This window comes from Homalodisca vitripennis, chromosome 4 (genome assembly GCF_021130785.1).
Source record: "Homalodisca vitripennis isolate AUS2020 chromosome 4, UT_GWSS_2.1, whole genome shotgun sequence".
In the NCBI taxonomy this organism is placed as follows: Eukaryota; Metazoa; Arthropoda; class Insecta; order Hemiptera; family Cicadellidae; genus Homalodisca; species Homalodisca vitripennis.
In genome coordinates, this window is record NC_060210.1 from 164,387,837 (window position 1) to 164,413,892 (window position 26,056).

Consider the following 26,056-nt stretch of genomic DNA (forward strand, 5'->3'; position numbering starts at 1 on the left):
ATATTGTATTAATTGCGTTAGATATGTAATAATTTTGTTCATTATTCATACATTTTACATGTCAGAACAATAAATATTGTACTCATAGTTTTGTCTTGTTGATCGTTCACCAACAGTACTATTGGCGCACTCTATCAGCAACATTCAGAGGCTCGGCACGACCCGTTTTGTTCACTGCTGCGCTCTATCCGTGATCTTTCAAACTATAACCAGTTGCCTCGGTGAATGCTATAAGCAGAATGTTTTAATTTATTCAACTAAGTTATTTTACTGACTTGCAATTCAATTTCTGATAAGTACAATATCAATATGCCGCCTATGATAAATTAGCAATTTAAACGTAAGTCATTTTTCTATACTATTAATAATGAATTGCATTGAATGTAGGGTTTTCACTTTGGCGTGCTTATTGTAGCTATCGTTTAAGAAAGTTATAAGTTTTAGAATTTATATATATATATATATATATATATATATATATATATATATATATAGTTTTATATTTATAATATTGTATTAAAAACCGTTCAAAACATTTCTTTCATTTTAATGTTTTCGATCATTTATTTTAAATAATTATAGCTACGTGGCCTCTTATATGATAAACATTATTAATTTTATCCATACTAAGTTAATGTGTATCAATGTAAAAACGGTAAATTCGCAGAAAAATGTTGTCTAACATGATTGAATTAGTGATTTAATTACTGTCGAAAATTAATTATACAAATCTGATATAATTTTACACAGGAACGACACAGAATCAGAAACATGATATAATAAAATGATTTATTGATATATGTACCAAAGGCCGGCCGGTATCATGATTACCATGATTATATTATTTTCCAAAACAGTTCGTGTTAGAACATCGTTAAACTAATAATTAATTGTTATTTTGAATCAGTAGATGTTAAACTGAAACTGCTTCAGGCGTAACCATTTAGGGAATTATCCCAATTGTAAATATCATACATCTACAAGTTGGAATGTTTATGCTTCCATCCCCAAAAGATGCTTAACTCGCCTACTTAAATAAACTTACTTAAATACTGAAGTAATAATTACGTTAAGTGTTCCTATTTATTTATACGGCGGGCGTTACCATATCAAATTATAAGTGCTATCTAAGAATGGACAATGGATTTGACTACATTACTAATAGATTCTGATTTCTGGGATCTCTCCTAACGGCCTAAAATAATATGAAACTTTTGGAGCTATTCAACGAAAATACTTTGGATTTTTCATAGAAATTCGCTTTAAAATTCAATATCCAAAATAAGTTTTTTTTTTAGACGTCCTTTACTCATTTCGGAGTACTTGGTATTCTATTTAATAAGAGGTGCTTCTAATTCCTCTTTGTTAAATTTAAAGTAACACTTTGGCATAGCGTCCGTTGATATTATTTAAAAAAATCTTTCTTGGATTTTTAAAGCCTATTAAATAAAAAAAATTAAAATAGTGGGTATTTTAATTTATGTATAATTATTATCATTTTATCTAGATTGTGATACAATATAGAACAAAAATAACGTATTTTAACTGTAAATTTGTATGCTTCAACTTATATGCTTAGGTTTCAAGATGGTGGAGATTCTAAATTACATAATACTGAAAGGCAGCATGTAATAAAAAAAAATACAAACAACTAAATTTAGAAGGGCATTGAAAGTAAATTAAAAGTTCATTGACATGACAATGCGCAGGCACAAATATATTATTTTTTGTAAAGAAATCTTTGTGTAAAAATATTATCCACTCTTTATTATTGGTTATTGTTCTGCTTTATATTTATTCAACTTACTTCCTCTTTTTATTGTATTATGTTAGTTCATTTTAGAGTAAATACTTTTTACACTGTCTGTGCCTATATTAATTGTTTGGTGATGTCATAAGTGTATTCGATATTTTTTTGTATACATTTACTTCCAGTTTGTACATTTATTTATGTTATTTTATATCCCACAAAAATGGATGGATTGAGAAAAATAAGGTTAAGGTTTTGTTATATGTGAAGAGAGACTGGCTTAATTAACTTCTAGACTTTTCATTAAAGAGTCCAATTTCATAATAAGACTATAACCATTCTAAAGCTATTACACAACATGGCGACCTGTTGTATAATGTAATAGTGATGACCATATATGCTGAGGATGCATATGTCATTGCTAAACTGCTTGACGGCATATAAAAATACTTTAAAAACCCAAGACTAAGTGTTCTGTACGGTGACTTTTCCTAAGCAGGATACTCTGCAGTTTTAATTAAAGTAATTTTGTACATGCCTTGACATGCCGACCAGTGTCTTCTCCAGCCGCACCAAGGTCCCTGTCTTGTCGACACTGATGTGTACGCTCTATAAGCTGTATAAGGCTCTAACCCGGTTATATATATAAGGGTTAGTGATGGTCTCTTCTCAATGCATGTATCTCAAGGTAAGTATTGTACAGTGATGTCAGTGTGGCACCGTAACCGCGTCATTCTTTGATCCTTCACTCTTCTAAGATGACAATGATAACTGAGTGATAAACTTAAGACGTCACAGCTGAATTTGATTTTATCTCAGTGTCCACATTGTTTTTCGGGTGAAACTCGTGACATGTGTTAAAATTCACAACCAAAACAATTCTTTTGGTGTGTAATGAATGAGGAATAAATTATGGTTTTATAAAAGGTTTTATAATACACAGGACCAACTATTACCGATAACAAGGATCAAACCAATTACCACTTTTATTAGCAAACAGAATCATTTACGCAAATATATTTTATTTATCTATTTTTTGAGATACCAGTCTCTGTACATATTTAACGTATTCTGCTTGTCCTCGTGGGCCACTGGGCTGTGCCAGGATCTTATCAAAAAGGGTTAGAAAGAGAGTCGGTACAGTACAAGGTCGATGATACTGATAAAAATGCTAAGGTCACAGACAGGATTTGATCCTGCTTTATCCCTAACAGGTCTTAGACAACTCGGCCATCGAAACTTTAAAATTATTGTTAAATTCATAATATCTTATGTTTTTTTATGTTTTGTTCATTAAAGTTTAGGACTTTGCCTTTGTTGCTAAATATATAGTGTATATCAATTAATCAATCAATCATCTTGATTCGTATTGTAACAAGTTACAAGAATGAAGTCAAGATACTACTTAAACTTGTTTTATGACATTTTTGTCAGGTAAAATAATAACGTCTGACAGTTATAACATATAAATCATATTTAAGTTACAACATAAAAGGTCTAAGTGTCTCATATCTGCTGTTTGTCGTTCTCCAATGGATGAAATTTGAGAAATTTAGTACCTACGTAACTGGTTTTTCTTTACAGCACTTCTTGTAACACTTCTATATCGTGTAAAGATATTCTAAATAAAGAGGTATGATAATATCAAACAGAGGTTACCTTTAAAAGGATTTTAAAGTATTGGATCTTCATTTATAAATCTGCTATTCATTTTTATTATAACTATGGTTTAATTGAATCCTAATTCTTTGGTACTATTTTCGTCAAGTTCAACATCAGTTAAATATGCCAGCATACACAAATTAAATATAGTCATTTTTTATTATTTTCTTATGGCTAAGATGTGTCTTATGAAATTGAGCGACTTAAAATTCCACATTATCCGTACTGCTCCTTTTTAGTATTGTTGAATACGTGTTTTAGTTATGTGCTATTATTGAATGTATGTATGCAAAATAAAAGGCAGCTAATCAAGACTACAAAACATGGCCATTCTTCGTAAAATAAACGTCCGTACAGATGTACGAATAACTGAATCCACAGGAATGTTCAATGTTAAGTTACTGTCAATTATTAATAGCAGGAATGTTGCTTCCTTTACTTTATTTTGTAATTGGTCATTAATAAAATAGTTTTCAATTATTTTGTAACATCGAGGTAGTTTATTACATATTTAGTTTTTAATTATTCATTAAATAGTTCCAATTAATTAATTTACGCCAGTGTTTAGATACTGATAATTCCAGTTTAACTAAATGTTTCCGAGTTAGCAATAATTATTTTCTAGTTATATATAGTTGATTAGCTGCGTACAGGCAGACATATTTTGCCATAATCAATCACTTATTTTGATACATCGCTTATGTAGCAATAGTATCCGGCTAAGTATGTGTCTCTGCGGAACGCATATTTGAGTATTATTCATTAATGTGTAAATGTTAGGTGGTGACAATTGAAGATATAAAGCAAATTAGCAAATTCTTTTCAGTTTTTCATTTATGATTATTATAAGAAAAGTGACGATATAAAGTCTTTCCAGTGGTAAGTAAAACATGCTAGACCCGATAAACCCGCAAAATCTAGTAAAATTCCTATCGTCTTTTGCCTCTATCGAACTCGTTAATGATTGTGTCAACAAATTGCGTTGTTTCTGAGATTTTTTATGTTGTTTCTTCCTTTCTGAAACCGTACTGGTTTGGGTCAAGCAGGCTGTTTGCTTTAAGGTAGTCTAAAATTCGTTCACAAATTATACGCGCTCCAGAGTTTTAGACGGCATCAGGAGCAGTGCTATTGGGCGAGTGGTTTGGAATGTTGGGTTGGTTTTCATGGGATGGTCATTATAAAGCTGAAAATCAATCTTTTTTCACATGCCATGTGTAGCAGTATAATCAAAAGAAAAATTGTATGAACATTGATTTTTACTAATACTTTAATAAAATTATTCCATGATTTTGTTAGTCTATTACCTGCTCATTTTGATGATTCAAAATCAGTCACATTACTGAATACTACATAGTACTAAAACAATTGTTTCCCATTTCCTAATTGTTGTGCTATAAGCTGTACTGTGAAAAATATTATAAGGCGTGTTTTTCGTAAAGACATATTATTAAATAGTATGGGAATATACACAAGTACATAAAGTATATTTCCGAATCCATGTTAGTAAAATTTAAGAGGTTTATTGAAGATTGCCAGGGCCAAATAACGAGGTATGGCAATATTGAACCGAGGTTATATAGAAAAAGGATTTCAAAGTATCGGATATACCAGTGTAGTGATGTTCTAAGTATGTGATAAACTAGCGAGCTTAATAAGCTGGTTTCTAGCAGGTAATCGGCATTCATGGCACCAATAATAAAGTCACAAGTTTACCAGAGAATTCTCGATTCCCGATAAGATCCCCAACATATGTCGCACATTCCAGGACTACGATTAAAGGAGACAGGAATGCGTCAGCCATACACCACGGACTCCGTCCCACTGATAAATAGGTACTAATAACATAAAACAATTACTCATTAAATACCATTAAATTGTATATCTACATTCACGGTGCCTTAAAATTGTTTCCTAAAATGGAGTTTTCTTCTATTAATTTCTCTTCGTTAGTAACCTTTAAAGTCATTTTGTGGTTGTTTTCACTATAAAAAAACATTTTCAAAAAATAATATTTTACAAATGAATTATTTTATCACGAAAAAGTAAAATAGTTCATGGTTGCGCACTCCAAATTTCGTGTCTCCGCTTGTATTTTCAGTGTTACATTGTAATCTAACAGAATTTCATAAAATTTGGAAGAAAAAAGATATGTGAAAAGTTGTACATATATTCATGACTTCCGTTCTTAGACATTATAATTTGGATCAATATAACTACTAAAATTTCAGAATCCACCCAACAAAATGGCACAAAATCTGGCATTGACGTTCATGTTGCTTCGTGGGCGCTTACTGGAAAGGATTAACTCTCTAGTGTTTTTTGGTATTTAAAATTAGGGATTAAAATTTAAAAGTAATTATGTGAACGGGAATACACGCTAATGGCAACAAATTTGTCTCAGTAATGTTTTTGTGTCGTTTGAAAAGGATTACATACAGCCCCTCTATTTTACCGTAGTGTAATGAATGCTGCGAATAATGTATTATGCACACAGAGCAAAAACTTAAAATTATAAATTGTTGGAAATTGAATGTCAAAGAAATAAATAAAGCCGATATTCCTACACAAACTGCACACATAAAGAACAACATCGGCTCGGGCCTTATAAGATGTAAAATTGTAAGTTGGAAATTATAATTCTAGTTTTCAGTAAATTGTAATTTTTAGCGAGTATTTGTATTGTATTCTTAATTTCAAGATTAAGCCCAATAGTTACGAGTATTTCGTAACAAATTCATAAGTAAGTACGATCACAGCTTTCAGTGAATTTCCGCGATTGAACATGAAGGTATATAAAATAATCGTACAACTAGCTATGTATAGTCGTCGTAAACCTATGTCTTACATTGGGACCCTAACGCAGATATTTTTATACGCTGTATACATGCCATCTATAAATATATGACTTCACAGTTCACATAGGTAATGAAGGTTTGTATTCAGTGTGCTAAAAAAGAGGTGATTGTTATTTTAACCGACTTCAAAAAGAGGAAAGTTATAAAATTCGATCTGTTTCTATAAGTATTCCTTCTTTATGTATGTCCACCGATTTTTTCTGAAACTACTGAACTGATTTAAATGAGTTATTTAAACAAAGAGGATTTCCTCACATTAGTCCCACTTAAGTTTTTATTATGGTGTGTACAAATGACTGACCACGTAAATACTTAGGGACTTTTACTGGTAAAACCATATGGAGAAAGAGGACAAAACAAATTGCTTGGATTCGAATTCCTTACAATTACTACAACGTGCCTCAGAAATACTTGATTAGTTAATTTCCGTGTTTTCTTCGGAATGACGCCCCTAGGCAATATGTAAAAATTGTCATGAAGTAACGGGACAGGATTCATAGCGGAATTTAAAATTTTCCAAATCACTATAAGTTTCCTCCTAGTTACGGTTGGAAGTTTCATAGTTTACATCAGAGTCCAAAATAACTCCTGTAGGCGTTCTTTAAATTATGACTTGGAGCAACGATACGGAATGAGATGTCCTTTTCTTACGTCACATATGACAATGTTAACGTCACATATGACAATGTTAACGTCACATAGTAATGGACCGAATAACGTCACTATTGGAGGTAATATAAAAATCCATGCTGTAGTTACGTAGTAGACACATCAGAGATGCTGTGGGAAGCTTTTTATTCATTAGGGTTCCAGATAATACTCCTGAAGGAGTCCTTTAAATGAAACTCGACATGAAGTAACAAGACGGAATTCCTCAGTAGCAATAATTTAATTCCTCAGGAAGAACCAACTTGTGGCTAGTTAATACATTCTAGTTGACCCGACACTGGGTACATCAAAAGCCGATGTGTCACTTAAATCTGGGTAACCTTATGGATGTCCAAGAGCGGCACATCACTAACCGCAAATGTCGAGATATTGGGGCGCAAGAGTAGAACGATAGGTCTAGTCTACTTCGGAAGATGACTAAGACTTGATGGGGCTCCCCAAACGTTAGAGCTGTTCCTAGCTTAGACATAAGGTCGTCCTGCTCCACGCCTAATTTGACTGGAGAAGCTGGTAGATGGCTTCCCCTTCCTCCAAGGAGACAAAACTACTAAGGTTAATGCCTGAAGTCCTTACTTAAAGATCTCGAAAGGAGTCGAACCCCACCCCACCCTTACCCATCCAGAATATACTGTCACAAAGGACCAAGTGCAATTTCTGTGTTTCCTAAGAGAACGACCAAACGGAATAAGAGGTGGTTTTCTTCTAATGACCATAACCTAGCTCACAAATGCTAGGAAACCTACCTTTGTGCAGAGTAACGGTCCAAGTCTCATCCTGGTTGGAGCCAATGTCAAATCCGTGTATAGCGGTGATAGAGATAGCAATGCTGAGATTGAAAATGTTAAAATTACCATTTGATAACTCTGAGTTGCTGTAGGAAGCTGATCAGGTTACATCAGGATTCCAATTAAGGCTCTAGCAATCCTATAAATAATGATGCGGAGCAACGAGATGGAATAAGTTGCTCATATGTATATTTCTTTTAACGACTATAACTTAACTCATAGATGCTAATCTTTTGAGTGACTTTTCTATTGGAATCAAAGTGAAATCAGTCTTTGAATAGTAATCATACTCCTGTCTAGGTGAGAGTCCAGAAAGTAAAGCTTTTCAATTAAACATAGCTTACTCCACAGAGACATGTACTCCACTTAGTCCACAGGTAATAATTCTATTTGTATCATCAGGTCGTCTCTAAGAGGCATTTGAAACGTGACAAAAAGCTACAAGATGGAATATGTTACCGAGATGTACGTATTTCGCTAATATCATCATTTATCTCAGGGATACCAAGAAATATTTCCACGATAGTACAGAATAAGTCAAGTCTCTTAGCCTTTATTAAATTAAATCCCCACTAATAATCGACATGTCTTCATACAAAATAACATATAAACTAATAGGAATTACGTTGTAGTCGCTGTATATTTAAAACTTTGTTCCTAATAATTCGTAACTAAAATTTTTAAAATAAAATAAACTACTTCAATACTTTGTGCTCAGAGGAAGTAACTAAACAGTATAAAATAATTTTAATTTACAAAATTAAAATAATTTATGCAAATCTAACACAATTTTTGAAGGCGGTGCCAAACTTTAAAAATACTAACATTGATAATGTAATACAAAAAGATGGACTTTGAATGTAGATCGCGGTTATGTAAACTTTATAAAAATATATATTTCATTGTTCTTTAATTCATTAAAATTATAAATTAAATGGTGTCAATGAATTACTGCGCTCAAAAGGCAGATACATACCTGTACTTATGGTTCATATTATACTGTAGAGCGTACAATCTATTATACATATTACCACACAGCATAATCATATGTATTGTACACTCATTAAACACAAATGCTGATTCAGTGTACCTATCAATATTCAACTATTGAAAGTATAAATTACTATGACTTAAAGTTCGAAATCTGAAAGTATCTTTCCGTTGCTTATGAAACATTACACGTTATATTAGAAGGCTGGAGTAAGGGGGAAATGTTTATAATTTATAACTTTATAATCAATTGTCTAATACATGTGCCCGTTAACATTTTGGCGTTGCTTTTAACATTTGTGTGATATTGGCTTGGAGTAACTTTCATTTTGCTCAAATAACATTGATTTTTTTTCTTTTTATTTACTTAATTTTAGTAAAAGTATTGAAGTAGGTTAATTTTTATTTTTAAAATGGTACTATGTCTTTGAAATTCGCGTAAAAAAATATATATATATTTATTTATTTATGGAATATTTTTTGGCAAAAAATATTCATAGTCAGTTAAAGAAAGTGTAAACAAACAAAATTTACATATAACAACATTTGTTCACCAATTATTAAATTATTTAAACAGGATTATATCAAACCTGTATGAATTATACAGTATAACACCATCTTATCACCTTTCTTCAGATCAAATCTTCATCTTGGAAATGTTGTCTTGGAATCCAGGAAAATCAAGTCGATAATTTATGTTATATACATTCAATTTTAGTTTTAGGCCATATACAATACTAATGTACAAAATATATATTTTTATTATAAACCATTTTTGTACACACAATACGAAAATGTGCATTATTCCATTTAAATATAATTAAATACCAAATAATGTTTGTGTACTTTTATGGGGCGTCTTTATGAACTAGTTTAGACTTTATTCCACAATGAGCTAATGGTAAGTATTTACTTGTCAGTGAACTCTGGTATGGTTGGTTACTCCTATTTGTTTTCAGTTGCTTGCAAAAATTATTTTACTGTAATACATCTAGAACATTTGGTAACAAATTACCAAATCTGTGTGTGTTTGGTAGAGGCTGCTTGAAAATTTAAACTCAACCTGCCCCAAAAGTCAAACGAGTACAAACACAAATGTATATTTAATTTTTAAAATTCAAGGTACACTAAAAAGTAGTAGTGTTTAGCTAAATCTTCGTTTAAAACAGTACACATTAAATATGTTTTATCAGTAAAAGATATTTAAAAATATAAATGTATAATTTAATATTTATTATGGTACTGTACAAGATTTTGTTTTTAATCATTTCTATTGTAATTTATGACTTACTTATATTCCGGTACAGTTTAAAAATTCCTTCACTTAATACACTTCAAATGCTGGTTATATTATAAAACAATAATAGTTTAAAAAATGTGATTCTATATTTGTATAAATGTATATTCATATACATCAGTGTATTATAATATATGCACAGTTTTATAAAAACAAGACGTCATTATTAGATCGTAATAAAACATATTTTTGGGATGCAAATAATTCATGGTAATGTATAAACATTAATGTAACAGATATTTCTGTACAAATGTAACATTATATTCCTGTTATTTTATGCAAATATTTAATCAGTAATGATCAAAGTTTGATAAGTATATGTCCAAATTAGGACGAATTAGAATGACGTAATGTACCTGATTATTTGATAATTGTTAACAAGAATTCATACAAGATTTATAAACATATACTCAAAATCTAGGAAACTCTATTTAAATAGCTGATGAATTATGTAATTTAATTTATACTATTCTTTTTTTATTTAAAGCTGTAAAACAAATAGGAGTCATACCAGAGTTCACTTGGAAGTAAATACTCACCATTTGCTCATTGTGGACCAAATAAAGCCTAAACTAGTTCATAAAGACAACACCATAAAGTTATTTTGTTTTTAACCTTTGACACTTGAACCACACCCACTCCAATTATCATTCTATACAGCAAATTATACTAGTAGACAAATCATATCTCCATCACTCACTACTGTATCTAAACATTCGAGTTTACCGACGTGTTAGTTAAAACCAGTGGGTTTGCCTAATTCAAGTCTATTACTTAGCAAGTGATTGTACAATGTTTAGGTTCTACAGAATAGATCAAAAACCAGGGAGGAGTGAAATCTTGCTTAAACCAATGACTATCACTTACCTCGGGGATGATTAATGACAGGTCTCGCCATGCGATATATTATTCACCCTTATTGTAAAACTCAGAATCTTAACCTGATGCAGTCCGGATAGTGTACAGGGATTATGATTGTTCTAGCTCTGGTCTCGGGGACATATTGCGGAATTATATCACAGTACAAAGACTTTGGACCCCTGACAACTACTATTGGGGATTACAAGATTCCGGGATTAGTACAGTGATACGGAGGATTGCGTTGAAGTAAATTTCTAAAAGAGACATTACTAGTGGTGTAAACCTCAGTACAAAGTCACAACCAGGAGGGAGTTCTCAATAAGTTTATATAAGTATTAGGAGGCCACAACCTCGTTATCTTATATAACATTTGATCTGGAGCTAATCAATGAGCAATATTTAATCACAACTTATTGTAATACGAGCGCAAATTCGGATAAAAAGATACTAATGGAAATTCTATCCATTACCATTTACCTACTACGTGCATATAAATTTTACTTTTGTGAAGGAATCGCGGAAATTTGTAAAGTGACATCTGGTATTGTTAATGTATTAATATCATCGAATCTAAGGTTTTCTTTAGACTTGTATAACATATGTTACCGAGTTTCCGACTCGGGATCTAGTTTACGCTGTACATATCTCATAAAACACCACTTCAGGGCGTGCAGCTTTTACTTTTTATGGGCAACTTATTTACCTCTTTTCTACGAATGTTTTTGCAAATTTAGCGAATGTAATTCGATTTTGAGTCCATTGTGTCGTTTTATGGCAACGGAGCTTTAAAATGTTTATGAGATTTTACGACAAAATTTATGTATGTTCAACCCGTCATCTATATGCACCAAAGGCAGTAAAGTATTAAATGGCTTTAAAAGTCACAGTATCTGGGTTAAAATGTGCTGTTATTATACTGTCGTTGTTGATAAACGGCGCATGTGCTGGTCAGGCAGTCCGTGGCATGGCGGGGGGGGGGGCGGACAAGGACCGGTGACTATAGAGGCCAAGGGCTATCGTACTTAACCTGATACTTATCTTCCATCTTTACTTGATTACATTCATTTGCAACTGGAAGCCAAATTTCCAGGGCTAAATCTATCGGCTACTGTGCACTGCAATGAGTATGTTTATTGATTGAACTGAAATGCAACTTACTATAATCGTGAGAAATATTTGAAAATTCCGCAGCATAAACTTTCTTATATAAAAAGAAGGATAAAAAAATAAAGGTAAGTAATATCTTGCATGGCGAGACCTGACATTAAGCATCCACTAAGTAAGTGATAGTCATTGGTTTATATAAGAGTTCACTCCTCCCTGGATTTGATCTATTCTGTTGAACCTAAAAATTGTACAATCACTTATAAAGTAATAGACATACATTAGGCAAACCCACTGGATATAACTGACACGTCGGTAAACAAGAATGTTTAGACACAGTAATGAGTGATGGAGATGTGATTTGTCTACTAGTATAATTTGCTGTATAGAATGATAATTGGAGTGGGTGTGGTTCAAGTGTCAAATGCTATTATGCAAGCAAGTCATTCTTACTATGCGCTCCTGTATTTCTAGTACTTTAAACGGTTGTATTCTTCGCTTCTTCCAAGATGCCAATGACATAGGTTGGATACTCATGCAATTGGTCATAGGTTGGATCTTGGCATAAAGCGGCCTCAATATCTCTTACTTAAATTGAATACCCCAAGAAATACATTCGTCCTCTAGAATGTATAGAGTATTTTTATCATTTGGTGAAATTCTTATATGTACATTAATAAAATATTTTGAACAATAATCAGGAGCCCATGGCCATAAAGTATCTCGAAAAAGTTTTTTATTACTGCAAGACTAGTAATCTCATCCAAGTGTTTTTTAGGGCTAATTTTGTCAATGTTACTATTTCAAATATGTCATTCCACCGTGTCTGGCTTAGACGTCAGCGGTGAAGACCGCTAAGGTGTCACGTTTTCAAAAATTTCATCTCTATTGAAGAATAGAGATAAAATTTTTGAAAACGTGAGACCTATTAGAAAATTGAGAAAGTATCTTATGCACCGTGAGTATTGGTAGAATAAAATGTTATGATTACAACGATCATAGTGGACCCTAATATTGGCATTATGTTAATTGGTTAAGCACGTGCTTTTACTGGTTGAGTTTCAGGGAAACTATTCACTCGTGTCACTGGAAAATTTCTGTCTGTCTATGAGTTAGGTCTATGATAATGAATGTCTGAACATGGAATTAGGCTGAATGTCATTGAGAAGTGTATCACTCAATAAGCTGATACAATTTCTCTTTTGTCTGGGGGGGGGGGGGGAAGATGTAAAAATTTCTTTCCACTCTGTCCATCAGAATCTGTCCACAGGTCATCTTGAGAATCGAATGAACTGTAGACTTAAAATTCTTCATTCAACCTCATCGAAGTCTGTTACCGGACACGCGGTGTTGCGTATCCCTAACCTGTTGTGAACTTATCTGAAACTAGTGATACTCGTATTTATTCAGAGATATCACCATTCAACTGTAATTCTTTATCTCGTATCGTGGGCTACACGTAGGCCTTTTTACTCTTATTTGTAATCCGTAATCATCCTGAGTTCAGTGATGGACTTAATAAAATTTGATCTCTTCTCATAACCTTATCTCAATGCACTAGACTTGCCTGCAACATGAGTTCCGTGAGGCAGTTGATCTAAACAGCTGAGATATTGTAGAACTTTAAATGTCCATTAAAAACTTTACTATTACGTGGTTTTTGTTCATCACGTATTATAGCGTAATATATGTGAATTTCTTTCTTTTTCCCTTTCCCTTCGCATTATCTGCTTACCTTATCAATTGTAACCTTATAGTTGCAGTCAGTGTAATTTTTTTGCACAGTAACTATACTTCATTCTCAGATCTGTAGTTGTAATGAAATCATAATGTTTAAAATGGGACTTTCTCTCTCAGGTACAAGTGTTGAATGTGTTCAAGTATACTATTCTATTTGTTGGACTTTCAAAATTAACCCATCGTCTACAATATGTCCCATCCTGGTAAGAAAAATAAAGACTTTTATTTGTGGATTGAGGCGAATTGAGATGTAAACTTCATACATTGCGCATTAAAGGTTCCTCAGCATATCTTATAGATATTTGTCTCTTTTTAAAAATCGGAATTTGATATATTTTTGTTTCACAATTTAAATGCAAGTATGTTTATATGTTTAGTATTAACGAGGAATTTTTTTCCTTTGTAACCTTATTAATGAAAATAATGCCTGGTTCATAATTTTGTTAATAATTCACAAATATGTAAGTTATATTAGTGCTTATGTGTTAGTACGATCTCCATAAGACTTGTCGCCTCCTCTTAACTTTTGAATATGTTCATGAAAGAACGTTTACTTCAGTGTATATGATTTAAACTGATGTTTATGGTGAATGGAACATTTTTGTCCTCTTCCCAATTTAGTATCAGAGGTAGCTTACAATTTTTTAATTTATACCCCTAAAATGCAGGAAACCATCTGAAACCCCTTAACCTGCTCAAATCTAAGCAACCGATATATTGGATCAGAGTCCGAGTACATTGTTCATAATATTTAATAATATGTTTTAGTTTGCTATAATATATATATATATATATATATATATATATATAATTTTTTTATAATTATATAGGTAGAGAAACTATGTTTATATAATGTGCGTGCGTTAATTAAACATTAGTAAACCAATAAAATGTAATTCTAAATCATAATGAAAACATGCTCTTTTTTATTAAGCATTTTATGTCTTGGGTGTAATTATAAGAAATAGTATTTTATATGGAAAATGCAGTATCATTTATTGATTCTTTAGAAGTCACGCACTTTAGATTAGTAACACTTATTTCTTAAAACTAGCAACAATCAATAATACAGTAAAATGCTCTTCATTTTTTCAAACTCGAAGCCTTCACATTGAGCCCACGATCTTGAATTCTTATTATTTGTATAAAAATCTAAATCATCAACCTTTAAATCCCCTCACAACAAAGATTTATGGAAACCAGACCGAAATTTGAGTTTATGCCATGTTTTTTATCTGTCTGCCCTAATTTGGCATAACCTTGCCCCCCCCCACCTATACTCTGTTCAACTTGCTCCGAAGAACCAGACCGTTCCAGGTTTGCTTAAAGTACCACACACTAGCTGAGATTTTATAAATTATACGTTTTAGAAAGTTCAACGGCTGTATATATATAAATATATACATATTATTTTATGTTTTTGAAAACATTGTCTTCAATTGCTTCCAGTTGTATATAAAGTCATAGTCTATTTTTATTCAGATTGCGTAATATTTTAATTTAAACTGTGTACACAACTAAACAGCTTCAGTTTCTTGAAAATTTTGTAAGATTCTGCTGGGGTTTCAAACTTGTTGGTGCCACAATATGTAAATATTGTTTAGAATAAATAAATAAAATATTAAAATAGTTTCCGTTTTCACTCGTAATAATCATACGCTATATGTATTACACTTTAAAAATGTATATGGCAGCTGTTTTTAAATCTTAATATTTATTGCAAAAACCTAATAAGAAAATTCAGTTAACGTATGGCGCCATAACACTTTTTAACTTTGCTGTACAACGTTTTAAACTTAAAACTTTACCCAAGAAATAAAAAATGCAAACGTTTATTATTTGTTGTTCCGCTCGCACAATTGAAAATCTACAATTTTCTGCGTGGAAACATATACTGTAGTCCTCTGTCAGGCTTGGACAGTCATCAGGCCGGCCGGACAGTCAGCTGCTAGCAGCGCTCGCCCGCCAGATAGTCAATGCCACCAACTGAGTCAGCACTCGGCTATCAGAAATTGCTTTTTTAATTATATATTGTGTCCTGTAGGTGGCATTGGAACACAGTTGACAAGATTCCGCCCACTCCATTCATTCACCTTTCAATACCAATTCTATTTTTTTCTTTGAATGACAATGTTCAGACCTTGTGGGTGGTCTTCCGCTTTATTCCTGTCCGCCAACCTTACAGCGGAGGCTCAGGCCACTCACGGATATACGAGTATTATATCGACTGAATGTGACTGTATTTTACACAAAGAACCGATCTGGGTGAACGTACAACCTACCAAAGAATCTTTTTTTTAATCTGATAGTAAAACCAATTTACTTTAAGAGTTCCGTCATAAAGATAAAAGATGTAAACATTTGTATTTATTGTCCAAACAAACATTGTTTGTTACTAAATTATCAATGTTTTGAAGTAGCTCATCCAAATTAGTTGGATAAAACCTTAAAGTGGAAGCGCAATAAGGCACTCTATCTTTTGATTGTGTTTGTTTCAATATTACAAATAAACACGTGGTACCTACTTGTAATACAAGGGAATATTTGTAATTACCCTGCATGGTATTTACCATACACATCGGTGAGTGAGATAATGTTTGAAGTTTTTGGTAAATTTTATTTTAAATCTGCCTATTGAAATGTCAGGAACATGTTTTTGCATTTTTATCGATCATGTTTTCTAGATCCCAAAACATCTTGTCCCCCGAAAAGTTGTATACAATCTCGTATGTATGTATGTATGTAATACAACACTGGCTTGTGAACACGATAACTGACTTTATTTTTAATTTATAAAACTACACTTAATACTGAGATATTACATACAAGTTTTTGGATACAACTTTAACCAGTTTGAATCAATAATAAGCGCCAAGATCGTGGCCCTTTGCACATGTTTTATCTATATTATTTTTAACCTAGATTATAGCCTATATTTACAGTTAAACATTTTTTTAGTAATTAAAAACCATTTAAAACTACTATTAAACTTCTGCGAATTCAAGATGGCGGATTTTACAATAATATAATAAAATCTTTATTGCGTCTGACAATATATCATTGTATCGCAATCGTCAAAATATGACCAACGTTAAAACCACAGTTAATCCAATACAACCATTTATACACAGTCAGACGTACATTTTATACATTTAAGCAAATACAGCCACACTGACTTCAGATCCAACAATTTCAGTCATTTGTGAACAATTTGTGAAAGGGAATGATACAGGGTGTTTTAGAAAAATTAATATTTTCCATTTGGTGTTTGACTGTACCCCAAACACTATGTTCTGTGTTAAGAACCATGGGTCAACTATGCAAGTACTTAATACCACTGCTAAAGAGGCAAGAATATCTTAAGGCAGCGCAGCGCCGTTGTATACTAAATAGCATACACCACAATACAAGATAATACAAAAAGGATTATTTTTATAAAAAAGTATCTAACTGAATAATATATTTACTATTTTTCGAAGGATATACGTTTTATTGAGCCTGAAACATAAAATTGTAAAATTGTTGTACGGTTATTACAAAATAATTAATATTAATTTAAACTATCTGAAATGGCTAAATTTTATATTGGTACTACATTTTCAAGTAGATTATAAGCACGTAAATTAAAAACAATAAGTCTTTCAAAAAGGTCCAGTTTTTAAACCACTTATTTGCTTTCAATATGATTGATGTAACGTCTGTGGTAACTAGAGAGGATTGAGACCAATTTGATACTTCGAGTGACAGCCACACGTGAGGTTTACCTCTCTGCTGATTAAGACTGAAAAGATAGTTTCCACTGTTTTCTGTACGAGTTCTTTATGAAAAAGGCCATAGGGTCATTAGTATTAAATTGTAAACAATTGCTGTAACGAATTTGTTTCTTTGTTGCAACCTTGATGCCAAACACGATAGTACTAACCGCATTTCCTCAATATGTATCGCAGAGCTCATAATTCTAAGTAACCACTATAAGGTAGCATTAATTTTCGTGGTGGAAATGATAATAGTACTAGATTCTGACATTTTTTATAACAGGACAGTCTAAATTAATTGAAGGGATTTTGAATTCTTTGTTACATATATTGGTAGGAAACACGTGTTCTGTACAATATTTTTCATTATTAAGAACAAATATGTTTATAAAAACAAAAATTAGTAATTTTTTTAAAGGAAACAGGATTTTTCCGGACATTTGCCATCGTTCAATGAAACAAGAAATCAGTAACACTACGTTTCGAGATCTGCAATCTGATCTCTTCTTCAGGTAAAGAACTAACCTAATACATAATTACAAACTAGGTTAAAATAAACAAATCTTACCAAAGCGTTGTGGCACGCCTAGAAAAAATATCCTTCAAACAAAGAAATTTTTTTTAATACTCAGAATTGTAATTTTTAGTGATTCTGAGTAAAAACTATTCAAATTATGATGTTGGAAAGAGTAAAATATCAATATTATTTTAACAGCCGTAAAAGTAAACGAATATTAATTCGGAACGGTCATATTCATTTTTTTTTGAGAGAACTATTCAATGAGGAAACAATTTGATGAAACAAGCCCTTTCTTCTTTTATGCAATATATTGGGTTTCAGCAGTTTCTGCCAATTTTGAAAATAAAGTTTATTTAAAATTGTAAACAACGCACGCGCATGATCAACATTCCTATATAATGTCTCAACATTCACCTTCACAGAACACACGCTTCTACGAAGGCGCCCGCTCTAAGAAACCATTGTCGTTAGCTAGCAAGTTTGATGAAAGGTTAGAATTGCATTATTGTTTAATTAAATATGTGTTGTTCCTTGCAATTGCAATGTCGCTTTTATTTTCGTATGCAGGATCGGAATGTTTACCTTGTATTATGTAATTGCACTACATGTTTTAATATTAGTATGCATGTAAGCTTATAAGACTTATTACCGTCATTGATAATTACTCTTTACTACTTGAATAGCATATCTCTGTAAGTAGGCCTCTAGACCAGTCACTTCTGCGATAAGTGACAAGAAAACGCGTTGCAAAATGCCCAAGTTGACTTCAAAAGAAAAAGCAAGACGTTCCTTCTTTGTCTCTTGAGAAGTATATTGTCTATTTCACCGTAGATGAAATATTTCGATATCTACGCTGGGCAACTGTGTGGTAGCTAATTAAAGAAATATAATAAATAACACTACAGATTTTAGCCTTTACATTTGTGAGATTTTGGTATTGTGAAAACCTTTGTAGCTCGGGAAACTACCACACCATATGAATATATAATGAATATCTTTTTAGACTATCTTACCTTTGTCTTCTTCTCATAGTGTCTTTATCAGAATGTCAGTCGCATCGAATTGGTAATTCTGGGGTAATTTTATGTATCACGAGTAAAACTTACATGGTTATTACTTTATAACGTTTTAGAGTCCATGGGTCTTGAAATGTATGCAAACAAGATGCCAACTTTATATTATCCATACACCATTAATATTGTCGCTACACCGAAACATCAACATAGATTATGTGATGTTTGTCAGACACAATGTTTGACCACTATGTCGTTTTAAAAATATACAAAATTCGGATTTAAATTTGTTTTTATTTTGAAATTCCCAAGATACGTACGTCTTAGGCTTGACATAATGCTGACATAGTCTGTAAGTCGTTAGCACTAGCCTAATACTCGATCATTTGATTTTTAAAGTTTCAAGAAACAAAAGTGTAGTTAATGCCCTACCCCAGTGCCCACGGCTGTAACGTGACCCGCGCCGACCCCGGCCCTGGTGCCCAGCAAGCCGGGTGTTCGAGCCCGGGCGTGGTGGTGACCGGCCTTGGTACACTTGGCGGTCGGGGGTGGGGCTCCACCCAGCTCCATCTTGCGACATCGCTCCATATCACGGTCTCTGTTACTGCTACCCGAGTCTCTGTAAATCGTGGGGGATAATAATACATGATCATAGCAATTTCAAACGGCATTTTACCGAAATACTGGTTAATATCACAGTTATTATTAGATTCCAAGTCAAAAGTCTATTTCTCAAAACTCCAAGTCTTTTAAGATGATCAGACTCATATACCTACTGCGCATGTCTGTCCGTCCTTCCGTTTGTCGTCCTGTCGTCTATTAGTTCCTCTTCCAAACTAACCCTGATGTGGACTAAATTGAGTAATATTTGTTTGAAAAATAGGCACCCAGCGACAAAGTATAGTGACCGTAAAAACCTTCAGTTGTGATGAGACAGAAGTAGTTAAAATACCTAGTAAGCTTAAGATAGCTTCCTTGGAGTTAGCAGTATTTAATATATCTTAAAGCATCTAAAATGTTTGAGGGAAGCTCTTCTGATGAACGCCTACTCTTTACAATAAGATTTATATACACAAAAATATATATTTAAAAATTAATATACTTTTACATCAGTATGAGTCTCAAGAATTTGACTGTCACTTTTTTAAGAAACGTTATCAGTTGGGTTAATTATTAATCGAACTTATTTATAATCCCGTCAAGGTTTTAATTGTGTCAATGACACTTCTATCTTTAACACATTGACTGCAGTGGACACAACTTAGTATTATCCAGGATGACCCAAAGTCGGTACAGGACTCGTTTCGCAGTGAAGGTGTTAAAGAATCATAGTAAGGAAGTCTTAAGTAAGTTATTATGCACGTCATGCAGCACAGGAGGACGTGTATTGCAATGTAAACTACATTGGATCGTCATAAAATCACGACCTTCAGGTTTTTTTAATAAAAAATTTAATCATGGAAAAAATAAATTTGTTTAAGAAAGTTGTAAATGGAACTATGAATTTATTGAAATAATAGGTACAATGGAATTTCCGTCTTCACGTATTATTTAATTTTACAATCGTATCATTTACATAAACAATTGCATTTTTGAAGAAGTGACATACGTTTAGTGCAAAATTATCATACAAGAGGCACGGTAAGGGATCATGTACGCTGTACATACGGGGACAAAAATTGATGCTCGCTTAACAATTGTTTTGCTACTAGCTACTATATAGGTTATGAAGTTAATTTACAACAGATAAAATTTTAGCGTTTCATGTACAGAGTGTGTGATTTCTATTAGATAATCAGTGTAGTGATTAGAGATAAAGAACATGGAAAGGTATTTTTCCTTTTAATTAAATTTATAAGAATATTTTATATTACGCTAAGTTCATCTCTAATTATTTCACTCAGACAGATAATCTTTAGTTATACAATTGAGCAGACAAATGTATATTTACAAATTATGCAACTTTTTTATTTAACAGAGCTAAAATTGTTTTGTATATGTGAATAAATATGGAATTTTATATCAGCTCAGCTCTTATGTGTAATTTTTAAGAGGATCACTTTTTTGAGAGAAGAGGCTTAAAGGCAGAGAGAGAAGAGATGTAAAAAGGCATTTTAAATGCTACTAGTTTGTAATAAAACCAAATATTTTGTAAATTGATCTATCCAATCTTAAGTTTTTATTCTTTTTGACTTTTCCATGTGAGAAACCTCTAATAAACGTTAGTTCAAAATACAATATTTTAAAATACTTTTAAATATTCCAATACTTATTAGATTTTCATAAATAAGATTTATATGTTACTGATTTTCAACTGATTTACTGTAGGGCTTTAAATCACGTGCAATCGAACATAACTTTATATAAGACTTTTCAAATGCTGCTCATAGACCTTTTTCTAGCATGAGTCAGTAAAAGCGTGATTACCGCAATAGAGTCTATGTAGGTTCGCTTTAAATTCTTACTTGTACGTAGAAGGTAATTAGTGTATTACAGACAGCACCGATAGTACAAGTGGTATCTACTCGATGTTGTGAATATATTACACAAAAATAACATCAAGATAGAAGACAAAATTATAAAATAAAGACAAATGTGTAAGTTAATTAAGACCGGAGACTATGCGGCAGGAGCAGGAGCAAGCACGACAAGCGGTCGTAGTGACCTGGATAGGCGCGATCTTGGCCCTCGGTCAGCAGCACGTTTGGTCTCCAGTACTTGTAATTGTTCACGGCTGTCCAGTTTCTTTTGGCCTTTGAATCAGGTCTTAATCGATTGGCTAGTAAAGTTAACTACTCCATATTGATTAGCTATAATCTGCGTCTTTATTTCTGAAATAATATATTGTCATCACAAAGGCGTACTTCTAATCACTACAAATATTACTAAACAAATTTATAAAACCGCTGGTGTCAGACAGCTGACGAACGTGATTACAGGTGCAGCTAGCACCTACTTTAATTTTATGTATGACTACAGAAGTAAATGTATTGTTTTATGTATGTTACTTTTATTTTTATACACACACACAATAATTAAATTTATAAATGTAAAATACAATAACGAATTTACTTAGTTACATTAACTAGTCTATAAATAGTTATATGAGTTCTAGTATCACATAGGCCAGTAATTAAACATGTGTTACCTTTAGACTTTCTATCTGATGGTAATTTCTACATGAGGGTGATCCAACATGTGATTATTACATTGTGATTACTTGTATATTTATTAAAATATAAAGTAAACTATGATTGACCATGGTTGAACTGAAAGGGTTACTTTAAAAATAATTCCGATATGGTTTGTGTATTTACACATTTAAGGTAGTTTCTAAATGAAATTACAAAAATAACCAATTGTAAACGGTTGCCCATTACATTCATGCTTTACATAGAGTGCTGCAGCAATTCTAATCCTGTTTTCTATATTTACAAAAACAACCCCTATTTCATTACGTGTGTTCTAATGCAATTAATTTCAAGTAATTTATGAATTTTAATAATTTTAAGGTATTTAAGTACTATATATTAACGTAAAAAAATAAATTACAGTCTTGAGGACTGTCAAAGGCTTAAAGCATTTCAATATTTGTACGAGATTGCCGCAAAAATATTTGATTTGGGATATATTTGGTTTGAAGTGATACAATTTTAGATAAAATCCTCGAAAATGGTCTAAGAAAGCCTGATTTTGACCAATAATTTTTCTCTGCCTAAGATGTGAATTACTGTACATCCATACTTATTACGACGTTAAGACAGAATAGTTATTCCTGGTAGTTACCCCCGACTAACTTTATTAAAATAGGCCTTCAATATTTTGTCGTAAACTAATAACAATCGCGACATTGTAATTTCTATATTGTTGGAGCGAGCGTGAAATCTCGTATACGCGTTTACTGCTTCGTTTATCGTCAGTATACTAGAGGTCTTATGGTACTGTAACAACAACCCTAAGAGACTGACCTGAGTGCCGATGGAGTGCGGTGCGGTAGTGGCTGGCCAGGCCCTGACTAGCTCAGGGACCAATGGGCAGTGCCGATGTGTGGCATGGGTGGGTCCGCCGGCACATCACCTATATATACCGTACACTGGCCAATTTGGGTACATTCGTCCACCGGTCCTACCCCAACACACAGACATGGCATACAAGGTAAGGTAGCACCAACCTCAGCGGATAAAGTGTTTTTTATTTTTTTAAATCAATGGTTAAATAATAATTTTCTGTAAAATTATTTCTTTAATCATAAGTAAATCTTTCAAACAACACATTAAATATTCTAACATTTCAAGTGTTTACAGTACGGTATAGTTGATTGTCATTCTAAATAAACCTAATATTGTATATGCAGTTTTAAAGAAATAATCGTTCAGAATATAAGAAAGTAATAAAATAAGTGTATTCGTAAGTCAATAAAATAGAATTCAACTGTACTTCTTTAGAAGGGAGTGATAATGGCAGGAAAACGTGTTCCCAATGAAATATAAATATCACTGATTTTATAACTCTGTTTCCTTGCAATTAGCTTATTAGAAACATATTTTGAGTAACATTGTATTGTAGAAATTCATATTGGTAGTTAAAAATAAAAATAAATATTGTACCGTTTACTTTGCTATAACAATATGTCATGAGAATACTGTAGACAGTTACCTATATAATTTATATTCTCTGCATGATATGTTGTACGTTATCTAATCCAAAATTCAATATGTACTCTAATAACAATGTAGAACAGTTTAGATCGTTTTCAAATTACCTTATATACTTATTTAATTTCTATTTCTATTTATGTACGAGAGCAAAAACACATTATAGTTACTATGCATACGGTTCTTTTATTAATTGTAGATAACAACCACTGACGTAGGTGGTTGCATATTATTGATACTTATCTGATTGTTATGTTCGTATAGTTCATCCTCCTCGCCGCCTGCGTGGCTGCCGCTAACGCTGGTCTCTATGGCGCTCCCGCCGTGGTCGCCCCTGGCCCCGCCGTCAGAGCCTACGCCGCCCCAGCCTACGCCGCCCCCGCCTACGCCGCCCCCGCTTACGCCGCCCGTGCTTACGCTGCCCCAGCCTACGCCGCCGCCCCCGTCGCCAGGTACGCTGCTCCCGTTGCCGTCGCTGCCCCCGCATACGCCAAGACTGTCGTCGATGCTGACTACGACCCCAACCCTCAGTACAGCTACGCCTACGACATCAAGGACGCTCTGACCGGAGACTCCAAGAGCCAGCAGGAGAGCCGCAACGGAGACGTTGTCCAGGGATCCTACAGCCTTGTCGAGCCTGACGGTTCCGTCCGTACCGTTGAGTACACCGCCGACCCCCACAACGGATTCAACGCCGTCGTCCACAAGTCCGCCCCCGGTGCCCACGCTCCCGTGGCTTACGCCGCCGCCCCCGTCGTCGCTAAGGTTGCCGCCCCCGTCGCCTACGCCGCCCACGCTCCCGTCGTCGCACACGCTCCCTACTACGGTTAAGTCATCGTTACCTGAGTGAAGCTCAATTCATACATCATTTTGTAAATGTCTCATTATTTATTAGAGTGTATGTTTTAAATACACTAAAATAAAGTTATGTTTGCGGAAACAATCTTGTCGTTTCTGTTAGTACCATATATCTTTAATAATACAATATAAGTACCATGGGTATTAATAAAATTAATCTTTTGTAAAGATTTTTCCAACAATTTCAGTTTTGTTTTGAGGAAATATTTTACCTATATTTTCCTCGAAAATTAAATGAAATTTTAGGGCACTACTGATTAGTACTAAATAAATTAATATCCAATTATCTACCTATTTGGAAACTGGCTGGAAATCTACCTTGGCAAAGAGTATTGAAAACTGTATACAAAGCCATTTAAAACGCGTTATCCTTTAAACTGTTAGATAGTTATAATTTCAAATACATATACTTATCCCTAACAAGAAACTATTCCTCTGTCTTTCAGTCTTTGTTAAGATATAAATTGCATGTGTCTATAAATAATGTTATCTATATTACTATTGTTTTTGTTTAGTATTCTATTAAAATGGTAGAAAAAATTTATTTTTTAATATTTTGAATTCAATTGATGGATAAAATATTGCTGTTATTGATTTAGTAATATTATTTGAGAATTAGTCTTTGAATTTTTCTTTCGTGCTAGTAATTAATCGACTTCTGTAAGATGTTGGAACTAGTATGTCCTTGTTTAACCAATACACTTCAAGGCCTCCTGTTTCCAACTTTATGGATGAGATCATAAACCCGGTTTAATTTTGCGAGATCTGGTTAAGAACGTTTACCAGGTTTTATTTTACAAACATTTGCATTTTTGTAGTTTATTACTTATTTTAAAAACAAACACTCGAAATTAAGTAAATGTTGCTAATTTTTCTTGTATGAGCAATTGTTTCCTTATTTTTCGAACTAAATACAAATTGTTTAAGATTGATTGTAGCTGAAACTTACTTGTGGCTGACATAGTTATCAATAAACGTTTTGTCAATTGAATTGAATGATGATACGTTACTAATAATTACGTTTCTGACCTCAAGAGATTAAATAAATCTGAATAAAATTCTCAAGTGACCGAGATTTCCGAAAGGATTCGTTAAAACTTACAGCTTTTAAACTATGTCTCCTATTCATTTCTACCCATTGTATAACTATTTCTACCTATTCAATGTGTAGTACTATTCACTTTATATCAATGTAAAAAATATACCGAGTGCTTAATGTTGTTAAATAGTGCACCGGATATTGCTATTATACACATACATATTAAATTATTTTCATAACATTTAACGTTACTAACAAAAATCCTCTCTCATTTATTTGCGTGAGCCTTACACTTATAGTTGTATCCAAAATCCATGGACGTTTTTATATTTTAGTGCTAAGAATCTTTTCCGCTTATCGCGTTTACTCCGTAACGGAAGTTCTGCCCTAATGTTATTCAAAATCCCAATCCAACTACAGAAATAACCTTACCTCCATAACCTTACCATACCATGGACAATGTCGACACCATGCAACATCTAAGAAGTCAATTAGAAGCGACT

The 26,056-nt window shown here is 32.9% G+C and overlaps 2 protein-coding genes across 4 annotated transcripts in view; both read left to right on the top strand.

Annotated features, from left to right (window-relative positions):
• LOC124360510 (neurobeachin-like protein 1) overlaps positions 1 to 26,056 on the top strand; it is a 545,778-nt gene that overhangs the window by 355,156 nt on the left and 164,566 nt on the right. The gene's annotated exons all lie outside the window — the stretch shown is intronic.
• LOC124360515 (cuticle protein 21-like) lies at positions 23,050 to 24,599 on the top strand. Its single transcript, XM_046814208.1, has 2 exons — positions 23,050 to 23,156; positions 23,921 to 24,599. Exons 1-2 carry the CDS (start codon positions 23,145 to 23,147, stop codon positions 24,485 to 24,487), a joined length of 579 nt encoding a protein of 192 aa, XP_046670164.1. The 5' UTR covers positions 23,050 to 23,144; the 3' UTR covers positions 24,488 to 24,599.